Source organism: Fundulus heteroclitus, unplaced genomic scaffold (assembly GCF_011125445.2).
Source record: "Fundulus heteroclitus isolate FHET01 unplaced genomic scaffold, MU-UCD_Fhet_4.1 scaffold_97, whole genome shotgun sequence".
Classification (NCBI taxonomy): domain Eukaryota; kingdom Metazoa; phylum Chordata; class Actinopteri; order Cyprinodontiformes; family Fundulidae; genus Fundulus; species Fundulus heteroclitus.
Window position 1 is genome coordinate 689,880 of NW_023397439.1, and position 13,328 is coordinate 703,207.

The 13,328-nt window shown below is 42.8% G+C and overlaps 2 protein-coding genes across 2 annotated transcripts; one reads left to right on the forward strand and one right to left on the reverse strand.

Annotated features, from left to right (window-relative positions):
* Positions 1–337: 337 nt before the first annotated feature.
* On the reverse strand, positions 338–7,398 carry LOC105924742 (sterol-4-alpha-carboxylate 3-dehydrogenase, decarboxylating). The gene is made up of 7 exons (XM_012860545.3): positions 7,131–7,398; positions 6,884–7,045; positions 4,905–5,051; positions 4,695–4,823; positions 4,439–4,581; positions 1,353–1,455; positions 338–1,258 (listed from the first exon to the last, which is right to left on the reverse strand). Exons 1-7 carry the CDS (start codon positions 7,149–7,151, stop codon positions 926–928), a joined length of 1,038 nt encoding a protein of 345 aa, XP_012715999.2. The 5' UTR covers positions 7,152–7,398; the 3' UTR covers positions 338–925.
* An 821-nt stretch (positions 7,399–8,219) lies between these two features.
* LOC118556391 (caltractin) lies at positions 8,220–11,748 on the forward strand. Its single transcript, XM_036134974.1, has 5 exons — positions 8,220–8,442; positions 8,648–8,812; positions 8,915–9,043; positions 11,257–11,394; positions 11,530–11,748. The coding sequence occupies exons 1-5, from the start codon at positions 8,440–8,442 to the stop codon at positions 11,617–11,619; spliced, it is 525 nt and encodes a 174-aa protein (XP_035990867.1). The 5' UTR covers positions 8,220–8,439; the 3' UTR covers positions 11,620–11,748.
* The last annotated feature ends 1,580 nt before the right edge of the window (positions 11,749–13,328 follow it).

Consider the following 13,328-nt stretch of genomic DNA (forward strand, 5'->3'; position numbering starts at 1 on the left):
CTACATAATTTTGCAAATATCAAATATAGGAGATTTGGCTGCATAAAATATAGCAGGTGGAAATTTATCATAGAGGTCCTGTACTTATCAATATGAGCAAATGAGTTACCACATTATCATAAAACCAGTTTGATGAGCCAATAATTGAGATTTTAACCTTGTCTAGATTGAGGAATGACAGTAAATACACTAAGAAAACTTAATAGTTGGCTTGGAAGTTTTCCAGTGTAGCCGGATACACCTACGAGCAATTAGAGGCAAAATATGAGACGTTTAATTTCTTTCTGGTACACTGCTAGTAGGTAGACTGTACCCCCAAAAGCCGGCCACCAAAGGGCAAGGAGCAGTATGGGAAACTTTATTTTATACAGAGATAGTGAAAATACAATATTTCTAGTTTGGTTTACAAACCAAAATCTATTTCACAACACAAAACGGTATTAATTCATTCATTCATTCATATGCACATTCAGAACTTTTTAGCAAATTAACATTAGCACAGTGTGTCTTTATTATTCACAAACTCTCATCATAGCAATGGCACAGAATTAAAGTGGTATTTTGTAGATTGTCCAAACTGAGTTTAATGCTTAGAAAGCCACTCATGTCAGCTGTATGACATCTATAAAGGCGATCCCAGCAGCCACATTTCAGCGTCTACATAACAAAGATTAAACAAAGTAAAAACAGACAAAGAATTATGAATCAAAAAGTTGAAATTATGCAATAAGTTTTGTTTTTAGAGTTTATAAAGTGTAATGAGAGAATGCAGAAACTGTTCGGAGTACAAGAGCCATTTGCTGCCATCTGCTGGTGGAAACAGGGCATACCATGAAAAGGCAGAAAAACTACCAGAGATGACTAGAATGGTTCTTTCAGTGCATCGTGTTGGTTTCAGCAGGGTTTCCCGTCTCCCCTCTAACCATCAAGCCCCATGCCTGAGATGAGGGTAGCTCTCCACCGTGCGTTCAATCCCCTTCTTCAGACTGACCACCGGCTTGTAGCCCAGGTGCTCCTTGGCGCGCTCGCAGCTGTAGTAGTGATAGGTCCCGGCCAAAGCCACTCTCATGGGCGTAAAGGTGGGTTTGAAAGAGACGAAGGGGCGCAGGATGCAGGTCAGCAGCCAGAGGAGCAGGGCCAGTCCGTATACGAGTCGGTACGGGAGGTGGAGGCGCGGGGCAGCGTACCCTAAGCCCACCAGAATCTCCGACATGAAGTCCCAGAAGCGGATCGGCTCATCGTTGGTGATGTGGTATGGCTGCAGGAGATCAATGGAAAGATCAATGGAAAGCCAATAAAAAAAACAAACAGGAGGACATCATAAAATGAGCGTCTTTTGAAGTCCCACTCACCTTTCCGCAGATGGGGGAATCTGCTCTCAGGTGCTCGGCAGCAAGGATGTGTCCATGAACAACATTCTCCACATAGGTGAAATCTACAAGATTGGTTCCATCACTGGTTGGAGGGGGGGGAACCCATCAGATTTAATATTCATGTTTAAAAACAGTCAGATTTGTTTCTATTGTGTTCTATATAATCCCTACACGCTCCACCATAACTTAACTACGGGACAAAAGAAAAAGAAGAGTGATAAAAAATGATTATTTCTATAATACCGCAACTACAAAACCTGAGTATGAGCTAATTGTACATCACTGCTAATCAGTTATTCGCTCAGCGGGACATGACGTGGAGGTCTACTCCAATGAGCATCATTATTAGGAACAGAGAGCTACACTAAAAAGCTCTGGCTATGATAGAAGGGGGGAGGAACCTTCTCTAGGAGCTTCTCGCTAGATTTGCAACATGATGAGAATATCTGATCCTTGGATTAGTGAAAAGCAAAGCATTTATTCCTAAAGTAGCTTAGGAGGTCCTTCAGATCCCCACGTTGCTTCTCATTGCTGCAGCAGGTCCGATTCTACATGCCGACTGAAAAAGTGTTGATTGGTAAACCAGGAAAATATGTCGCATCTACATAGTAGGTTCAAAAGTAAGCCTCCCTCTTCTCAAAAATATAAAGTTATGTAAAAATTGTGGCGTTTTAAAGACTGTAATAAAAGATATACACAAAAAAATCTAATTCAGACAAAAAAAAAAACTTTTCTAAATATTTTGTTCAACACAAAACTTATGAAACCAACACTTACAGCCTTTGATGAATACACTGTATGTTAAAAGTATTTCCAGTGGCAAAAAGTACTGTTTCCTGTATGTTCACTTTACCTCCAAATGTAACAGCTTCCACACTGAAGAGTGTTGTTAGCGACGGGTAGTACTTATGGAAAAGGACTGGACTAATACGATTTTGATTAATTGGTCACCAGTCGGGATCAAGAAATTTCCCTCTCCAGCCTGTTTCTCAGTGCCTCCCTAGCACAAATTAAACTCAATTCCAGAACCTCCAAAATTCCAGAACCTTCATAAACCTTAATAAAGACATAGCACAGCCGCGATAGCACAAAAATAGATAATTGCGGGGCCAACTTTTTGTTCATCGCGTTATCAGCCAACCTAAGTTTAAAAGTTGTTTGTGGGTCGGTTATCATCCGTTTTATTGGGTTTCAATAGCTGTTACTACAATAAATTTCACAACAAGATATTCATCTGCCGTTTAAAATCATTCTCCAGGCTCTTAATACACATCCAGACAGACTTCTTTGTTTTCTTCTTACCTTTCTTCTTCCCTTTATTAGTTAGTGCGCCGCTGCGTGACCCTAACCCTTTAATTAGTAGTGTACCCGAGCTTTCTTGGTTTGGTACCACCACAGCATGAGGTGGAAGGAGACTGGCCTTTTGGGTCGCTGCATGGCTCAGCGGGCCGGGACCGTTTGTTTTCTCAAACACTTCCTACAAAACACCGCCAGGCTGCCCCCGGGGACATTTAACCAGCAGGTATAAAATAGGGAAAACTTGTTTCTACACAGCAATGATCAAAACAACTTTTATTTCTGCTTTTCAATAAAAAAAAATTGGTGCATATTAAATATATGATAATTAGTGTTGCACCGATACCGATACCAGTATCGGCCAGGGCGCCGATACCGCACTAAAATGGTGGTATCGGTATCGGCAAGTAACAAATAGGTCACAGATACCATTTTTATGTTTGTATGTCACTTGAACGCAGCCTTCTCTCTCCTGACACTCAGTAGTTCTACTGGATTCACTTTGTATTCATCTTTTTCCTGCTTTAATAAGGTAGCAGCTTGACAAAGCCATGATACCAATTATTTTACATCCAAGTAGTATGCAGTCCTTACTATACACACACACATAAATTTCAAAGTAATGGTATCGGTATGGTATCGGCCGATACTGCACAGCCAGGTATCGGGTATCGGTATCGGGGTCAAAAAATGGCATCGGCGCAACACTAATGATAATCACTGATGTCACAACAATAGGTAACCCTAAAGGTCATGATTTTCTTTTCATGTTTGTGATGCTAGTGGGGAAAGAGGACCTCTAAAAACATTCAGGACTGTATCCCAGGCTTGGCTACCTAACTCACACGCAGCATTTTCTCTAAATGCTGCGGTCTGGGCACAGAGGGATGGCAGATCTTCTCGTAAACCTCAACTGTAGTGTAAAAGGTTGAAGTTTCAAAGTCATTTATCCTGAACTAAAACCACTATCCCCTCAAAAATGCAACGCTGCGCACTTTGGTCATGTTTGAAAACGTGACACACTGAGTGACTGCTGTTGGTTAGCTTCCTCAAATTTCCTTATCTTCGGTTTAACGGTTGCAATGCTACCTTTTGGTTAGCTGTGCCCCCCCAGTCAGCCATACATGTAGTTGGAATTTGCAAAATGTGATGGCACGCCACAAAGAGTAAGAGCGCTCCCTACAACAATTTGGTTTCTCTTTAATTCACTTTATAGTTTTTACTTTAAATATTCCTTAATTCAATTTCTTAGTTTATTCCTTTATCACCTTACAATGTTTTATGGAGTGCACATATTAACACTGCAAGGTCATTTTAGTTTATGTTGCAATAAATACTCACTGAAGTGCAGCCTCATTGGACTGAACCAAACGCCTCATGCCAAGTGGGGGAGTCTTAGGGGGTGTTTTAGGTTTATTTCAATGTTTGTGTTAGTAGTTATGTGGCAGCCATTTTGTTTTCCCCTATTGTGTGTCTATGGTTTAGCTAAACCAGTATCTAAGGGCCCTTGTGTGTCATTTCATTAGGTCAGTTTGGTTTGTGTCTGAATTCAGTATTTTGAGTTGACCTCTTTTATTGGCATGCCGGTTAAATTCCTAACTTTGTTAAATATCTTTGTGTTTTTGGGTAAATAAAACCCACTTTTTTTTTAATCCAACACCTGTGTCTTCCACTCTGTACTGCTTGGTCCCTCGACACAAAAATAATCATGCACGGGTGTTCTACAAGATTACAGTTGTTTGGATGTGAACCAATAGTTGATCGCTCACCCGATGATGAACTTCATCTTCCCCTGGCGAGCTGCGTCCACCAGGGTGGGAACCAGCTGCGGATCCCGGGGGCCAAAGATGCCGTGAGGCCGAATAGCAACAGTGAGGAAACCCTTCTGCTTGTCACAAGCCTCCAGCACCAACTATAACACACCAAAATAAGTCAACTTGTTGAACAAAAGCTTACGACAGCTTATGACATTTTTCCTGAATCTAGAGGCAACAGATTTTTGCTTCAGGTACGAAGCACTCCTACCTTCTCCTGCTCAATCTTGGTCTGAGTGTAGTAGTCGATGGGCTTCTTGGCGTACGGCAGATCCTCTTTTCCATTCTTAATGTCTGTGCCCTCAAACACCACGCTGGCACTGCTTGTCAAGACCAGTTTCTGGCAATAGAGGCCGCTCAGGCATTTTAATCAAATTCCTCATTTCCCAAAGTTTGCACTAGAAAGTAACAGCAGCAGTACCTGTACTCCAGCATCTATGCAGGCTCGAATAATCGTCTGTGTGCCCTGAATGTTGACCCTCTCAAACAGCAGCCGATCATCGCTTGCAGGAGGTGGGGAGGCGCAGTGGAAAACCAGAGAGATGTCCTTCAGAGCAGAAAGCAGAGCCTGGAGAGGAAAAAAAGGGAGGCACAGTCACAGCTGCAGGCTTTAAAAAAATAATAATAATGATAAATTGATGTGACCCGAGAAAGGAGGGGAAAGGTAACAAAAAGCAACACAAAGCAATGGATAGTTTGAAGTGAAATACAAGGGGATATGTTGGTTTCACAGATTTTCACAAATAATTTTTTTTGGTCAAAAAGCCATGCAGGATTGCTCAACTCTTTTTACTCCAATACCCTTTTTAATACCATATAACTATTTACCTTCAAAAGTCATCCAAATAGTAAATAGTAGGAATGCACCAATGGAACAGTTTTTAGCCAATATCAATAACCGATAATAACAATTCAATTCCAAAATACTTGATTAATTCCAGAGGGAAATTAAATGTTTCAACTCATGTTTCAGGGTTTTCTTCAACAAGTAGTTGTAGATAGTGATGGCTGCAGGCGGGAAGGATTCCTGTAGTGGTCTGTCATGTTTAACACTGAACGTTAACGTGGCGGCCAGAGCGACAGATTTACATATTATCCCTACGTACAGTAGAAACACAGGAGCGATGCAGCGCAAAGCGAGGCTACAGACGCATTTCTAGCATCTGTTGCCTCTAGCGAAGTGTGTGCGCGACCGCCATCTTGGATGGGCCTCTCAAATACATCATAACTCCTTGAATTTTTACCCGATTTTCACATGGTTTGGTTTGTTGCAAACGGCAGAGATGTGGTTATGATACAGGATGCTGTTAAACATAAAAACATGTTTTAATCCTGAAATACGTTGTTTAAACAACATATTTCATAAATGTATGCTCTTTAACAAACAAACATGACATTAATGTATAAATACGTGGTTTCTTACTAAAATACTTTGTTTTATGCTATATAACAAAGAGATATGTGGTATGGCATATTAAATATGTAAATAAATACATGCTTATATACTCAAATACTTAAAGATACATTTGGTATTAAAAATTAATACATTTTACATTTTAATAAAGAAACAATTTGGATTGTTCATTGAAATTTATTTCCCTCAATCCTGAGCCTTGTCTAAACACAGGCAACAATAATTTCTTCATATTTTTGCATGCTGTGCATGCACACAACACATACGTTTTTTTAAAGGCCTGGAAAAGTGTTTTGCACAGCTTCCTGCATGTCTGTAACTCCAGGGTACTTAAAGTGATCACTCAGCCTTAGGTTGTTAAATATAATGATAAATTAATAAGCACAAATAATGGTCCATCTGTTGGGTTTCTGCACTGTTCTCACCAAATAAAAACACATCTTCAGACCAACCTCAGCCCAAAAGGGTGATCTGCACCGCTGGATCTTCTTTCAGTAGGTATCGCTGGTTATTTTAACCTAAAGCTGCAGAAAATACGGTCAAAATTGCTCCCTCTGTGTTTAATCCTGTCGGCTCCTATGCCTGCCTGGAGTAGGAGAGACCCATCCAATATGGCGGCGATATGGTCCACTATAACTTTAACAGAAGCTTGATCTGTAGTAAAACTCTAGTATTGACTCAAGGAGAATGAAAACTGAGTAATGCCACAGATTTTTATAAGAACAAATTTTAAAGCAGTTATTTTCCTTAAACATTGCTTTGGTCATTACTTAAAATTCCAAGATGCAAATTGATGATAGTGACGTAGATAAAAGTAAAAGAAAAAAAACTCAACGCATATGAATACTTGTGATAATGTTAGAATAAATGGCCAGCCCTCGTTAGACACTGCGTTTGCTTCCCTGAAGCAGTCTCAAGCTGTTTTGTCATTTTCGGCTTCCATCTGTGGATCCCACCGATGAAAGCCGTGCCAGAAGAAGTCTGACCTGTTTGTCGCAGAGGTCTCCCTGGAGAAAGGTGACGCCTGGAAGCTCGTAGCTCTGCCAGATGTCAAACACAGACACAGAGTAGCCCCTGTCCAGGAGCTTCTCCACCAGGTGTCTGCCCAGAAAGCCAGATCCCCCGATCACTGCACACCGCTTACTGCTCTGCGGGAGACAAATCATCATTTTATCAACCGCGCACAGCTGTCGTCATAAATAAAAACCCTAAAGCAGACAGTCTGGGACTCACCGGCCGAACACGTGTCGCCATAATGGGAGAAAACTGGCCAACAGGTGAAGAGAAGTGGACTTTTCACCCGCAGAGGAGGGGAAAAAAGTTTACGTCTTCTGAATGTTCTCACTAGTGGCACAGGGACGTAAAAGCTTTGAACATGAAGCGCACAGTGCGCAACTTTTACTGGGACATACCAACAAACCTGGGCTTAATTCAACGATGAACAAACATGAACAGCTTCTATCAGCTGAGAGAACCTCTGTGTGATTGGTCGAGACACGGCCGAGCGCAAAGGTGACGTTCACGAACAGCCAATGCCGTTTACGATACGTCAAAGAACGCCATAATTGTGGCCAATGGAGAACCGCAATAATTTAGGTTCCGCCTCCTGTCGGGGATACCACGCCTCTCGGGGGGTTAACGACATGACGTTTCCACACGAACCAGTGTATTCCGTTTTTTAGAAGCAGACATGGTTTGAGAAGTTTTTATATGTGCAGTAAGGGCTTGTACTTGTGTCATACTATATGATTTTATGTTTCTTTTTTAGTATTTCATTATTTGACTTGTGTCTTTTTGACGCTCTCTCTGTAATTAACTATTTTTTTCATATTTCCCCCGTATTTATTTCCCTCCTGTTTATAAAACAATTAAAAATGAATACACTACACGTTAAAGTAGCGATAAAAGGCAGTAAAATAGTACATACGGTCACTTTTTACCTACTACTACGAGGATCCGCGGATCTCTTGGTGTATTTTTCAGAACAGCCACTAGAGGGTGTATTGAGGCACACCCAAAGCTGCGACACTTAAAACGTGATAAACTGGCTTCACGTGCATATATCGCAGAGGGTGAATATTGCGTGGGGTCGCCCACTCATCGTACACTGAACTGCTCGTGTTATTGTTCTAAAATCATTTTTTACAATCCTATATATGGACCCTGTCATTTTTAGCATCCAATCAGCTCTTTGCAGGACGGGTGCGTTTGATTCCTCACACCGTGTGCGCCTTTCAGCATCCTCACCCGGACGCCTGCGTCACACAGACCAGCGTGATATGTCGGCTGGCGCACAGTGGGTTAAAACCCACCGTCTAGTCCGTGACAGCAGCTGGAGCACAGGTTGTTAGCTAGAAACGCGGTACTCCTCTCCTCCTCCTCATCATGGTTGATATTTGTGCTAAATAAACAGGAGGATATCTGTTTTTTATTTTTTTTGACAGGCTAAGCTTTCATGCACTCCACCGATCTCCTCCCTCCTACATGAGACAGAGGCTTTAAATAGCGGAGAAGAATAAAGCTGCTGGTCAAATACACAGACATGGTAAGAATTAGGAACATCGGGTTTTATTAGAGTAGCAACCTTTTGCGGGATTTTTTTCCCCCTTTAAAATGCTGTTTCTGGATATATGTGGCTAATTTCTAATAAATTGCCATTGGGTTAGTTTTATTATTCTGTGGGGAACACACCCACCCAAAAGAGCTCCTTTCTTTTTTTAAAATGCTCTCCTCTTATGACATGCCAACAGGCGACCAGTGCCAAGAGGCCATCCCTGCAGGGTCCAGTGCCCCCTCCTCGCAAGAAGACAACTCCCAAGCCAGAGCTGACCGAGGAGCAGAAGCAGGAGATCAGGGAGGCCTTCGAGCTCTTTGACACCGATGGCTCCGGACACATAGACGTGAAGGAGCTCAAGGTAAAATGAGCCGCAGCACTGATCGATCCCCGTGGAGAAGGAGAAAATGTTTATTATCATTGTTTAGGATCATCTCGGTGCATCTTTCTGATTCTGAGCCAGGTTGCAATGAGAGCTTTGGGGTTCGAGCCAAAGAAGGAGGAGATCAAGAAGATGATCGCCGAGGTGGATAAGGACGGGACTGGGAAGATCTCCTTCGCTGACTTTCTGGCAGTCATGACTCAGAAAATGGTATGCAAGCATGCACCGGTGGTTTGCAGTGCCTTGCTAATACTAACCCCTTAAAAACGTGTCGCATTTTGTCGCCGGACGACCACGGTCCGTCTGTAACGGCGAGCACCATTCTGTTTCGCAACACACCACAGGCTCAGTCAGATTTGACAGCTTCAGTGAACAACCTGCCACAGATTCTCCTTAGGGTTTCGGTTTGGACTTTGACTAGGCCATATTTGCTTTGATGTGAAGCAGTGATTCCCAGCTCCTTTAAGCTTCATCATGGGGATGGTTTGTTCAGGGTCATAGCCAGTGTTAGTTTCCATTTTTCATGGTCTCATCTGATCAGAGCACCCTATCACAAGGAGTGGAGGGAAAGGTGTCCCCTGCCTGTGTCCTTGTAGCACACTGAAACGGGACTGGTGGTTTTCTTATTTTAAAAGACCAGATTTTTGGACGGCCCTACTAATAGCTACAACAGAATAAACAGATTCTCCCACCAGAGCAGCAGATCGCTGCCTCTCTCCTCCAGAGTTACCATTGGGCCTCTTGGCTGCTTCTCCTGATTAATAGCTCTCATCGTCTGGCCCATCAGGTAATGGCCATTTCCTTTTTTCATTTTCAGGTCATGGATTGAACAGTGCTCTGTGAGCGGTCCGCCTAACCCTACTTTAAACGTTCGACAATTACACAAGATTTTGAAGGCGTTTGGTTACACTGCCTTTTATTTGGGGTAGCAGAGCAAATGGGGCAAAAAAAAAAAAAAAAAAAAAAAAACATGCTAACCACACTTTTTTAGATTTTTGTGGTTTGTGTGTCCTTTTTTTTTTCTTTCGACTCTATAATTGTGTGCTTCCTTTTATTGATCACATACACTCACCGGCCACTTTATTAGGTACCCCATGCTAGTAACGGGTTGGACCCCCTTTTGCCTTCAGAACTGCTTCAATTCTTCGTGGCATAGATCCAACAAGGTGCTGGAAGCATTCCTCAGGGAGCTTGGTCCATATTGACATGATGACATCACACAGTTGCCGCAGATTTGTCGGCTGCACATCCATGATGCGAATCTCCCGTTCCACCACATCCCAAAGATGCTCTATTGGATTGAGATCTGGTGACTGTGGAGGCCATTTGAGTACAGCGAACTCATTGTCATGTTCAAGAAACCAGTCTGAGATGATTCCAGCTTTATGACATGGCGCATTATCCTGCTGAAAGTAGCCATCAGAAGTTGGGTACATTGTGGTCATAAAGGGATGGACATGGTCAGCAACAATACTCAGGTAGGCTGTGGCGTTGCAACGATGCTCAATTGGTACCAAGGGGCCCAAAGAGTGCCAAAAAAAAATTCCCCACACCATGACACCACCACCACCAGCCTGAACCGTTGATACAAGGCAGGATGGATCCATGCTTTCATGTTGTAGACGCCAAATTCTGACCCTACTATCCGACTGTCGCAGCAGAAATCGAGACTCATCAGACCAGGCAACGTTTTTCCAATCTTCTATTGTCCAATTTCGATGAGCTTGTGCAAATTGTAGCCTCAGTCTCCTGTTCTTAGCTGAAAGGAGTGGCACCCGATGTGGTCTTCTGCTGCTGTCGCCCATCTGCCTCAAAGTTCGACGTACTGTGCGTTCAGAGATGCTCTTCTGCCCACCTTGGTTGTAACGGGTGGTTATTTGAGTCACTGTTGCCCTTCTATCAGCTCGAACCAGTCTGGCCATTCTCCTCTGACCTCTGGCATCAACAAGGCATTTCCGCCCACAGAACTGCCGCTCACTGGATGTTTTTTCTTTTTCGGACCATTCTCTGTAAACCCTAGAGATGGTTGTGTGTGAAAATCCCAGTAGATTAGCAGTTTCTGAAATACTCAGACCAGCCCTTCTGGCACCAACAATCATGCCACGTTCAAAGTCACTCAAATCACCTTTCTTCCCCATACTGATGCTCGGTTTGAACTGCAGGAGATTCTCTTGACCATGTCTACATGCCTAAATGCACTGAGTTGCCGCCATGTGATTGGCTGCTTAGAAATTAAGTGTTAACGAGCAGTTGGACAGGTGTACCTAATAAAGTGGCCGGTGAGTGTATAATCCCAGCAAAACACATTGAACTTTGTGGCTGTAACGGGAGAAAAGGCTTTGTTTTTGGTTTTTTACCCCGCTCAGTTTAGTTTTCCAGAAGATAATTTCAAACTTCTAGTAGCAATGTTTTCTCATTTTCAGGCCGAGAAAGACTCCAAAGAGGAGATTCTTAAGGCTTTCCGGCTATTTGATGACGACGAAACCGGCAAGATCTCTTTCAAGAACCTGAAGAGGGTGGCCAAAGAGCTCGGAGAAAACCTGACGGACGAAGAGCTGCAGGTTAGCCACGGCGTTGCACGATAAAATATCCTACCTGCAGAAATCAGGACGCCCATCTGCCTGTAAAGTTTTTTTGTTTTTTACCTGTATGTCAATATATCGTGTGCTAGCATGATTTGCTGCCGCTTTGTGCAGGAAATGATCGACGAGGCGGACAGGGACGGGGACGGAGAAGTGAACGAGCAGGAGTTCCTGCGCATCATGAAGAAAACCTGCCTGTACTGAAGGCAGAGCGCCACGTTAGGGCTGGTGACGTAGAGCCAAGCGAGGCCCGGACAGTGCTTTTATGTGTAATGCTGCTCATGCGCTCGCGTAGAAAACCTTTATTTATTGTGTTGTGCCATAAATCTCACCGGAAAAGTATCAAACCGCATAAAGATCACGTGTTACAGTGGGGTAAATGCATCTCAGGCTTGAAGAGAACTAGCGAAAAGCCAAATACCATTCGTATTTGATTAGCCGTCATAGAAAACGAACCATGCTGCAGATTTCTAACAGGAATATAGATTCATATCGATGCCAAATTCAGTTGTGACCGTTAGGAAACTCCCAGTGCCTGCCGAAACAGTGACAACCAGTACATTCCAGTGCTTTATTTGCTAGAACACTTTGTGAATCAAGTTCTACTGGGCTCTTTGCTTTTGCCCTTTTTATGCCAATTTTAGTGAAATTTGTAGTATAACCTTGGATTAACAGGGAGCGCCGCCTCATCCCCGGGCTTCCCGTGGATTTGTGCCTGCCTGCGCCTGCTCGAGGCGCCACCGTCACAATCAGGGAAGATGTTCCACAAATCCACACACACCTTCCCCACTGATCCCGACACAAACCAGAGCTTTGAATATTGTACGCTCCCTATATATTTAATCTCCTGCTGAGCTCCTCTGAATTGTCGAGTGCTTTGAGTGTTGTGAACTGAAGCGTAAATACGTGGCAGAGTCGTGTTTAAAGAACAGATTAAATATGATGAAGTGGTCTGTCTTTTTTTTTTTTTTTTTTTTTTCCTCTCTCCTGCATTTCACTTGTACTACAAGCCATTATCCATAATTGATGTCTTTAACTGACCATCAGGCACTGCATCCGAGCAGAGATATATTCAAGCTGTAAACATTTGCCATCATCGATCTTTCAGTCGCACCCATTTCCAGGTTTTTTAAACAAATAGTTTGAGAAGCTTTTGAGTTGACAAAAGACAATGCCAAAGGTGACTAGGGGACCAAACTGTGGGCTGTGACGAGAAGTCTTGGATTGTGAGATGATCTCCAGAGAAAGGTGGTTTTTAAAAAAAAAAAAGAAGGTGGATGGCAAATCCAGGGGAAAGATGGAATCAAACCTGCAACCTTCCAATTGCAAGATGGCTACCCTACCTACTGAGCTACAATCTGCCCAATGGCTCGCTGCCCAGGGCATCCCAAAAGAAAATAAATGTTTAAAAATCATCCATACAGCTGTAAATACTGTAATGTCTTATCAGAGTTAACATTTATTATTTTTATACATGCATGGTCAAAACCCACCGAAATATTTTTGTTGCATTTTTTTAAGCCCTGACTGGGCAGAACCTTATGCGTTTGCCTTTTTGCTCATTAGTAACACTAACATGCTGCTTAGTCAGGCTGTCTGCTCATGTAACCAGCCTGCTGTCAGCTGCTTCATCAACACAACAGCAGTGGTTTACCCAAATGTTAGCAGCTGAAGCTGGCGCTCTGATCACAGCAGCATTTTGAATGTTTCGGAAAAGCTTTGGTTGTTTAAAACGTTTTTTTTAATAACCTAGCACAGCTTGAAAATGGTCATCAGTCCATGTTTATTTAGGGCCATCTTAGACTAAGACTAAAGTGCAATATAGATTGATGGTTCAATTGTGGATTTAATAATTTTTGCATTGGTTACAGAGGCCTTAAAACATGGTTTGTGATCGGTGAAAACTTTCCTTC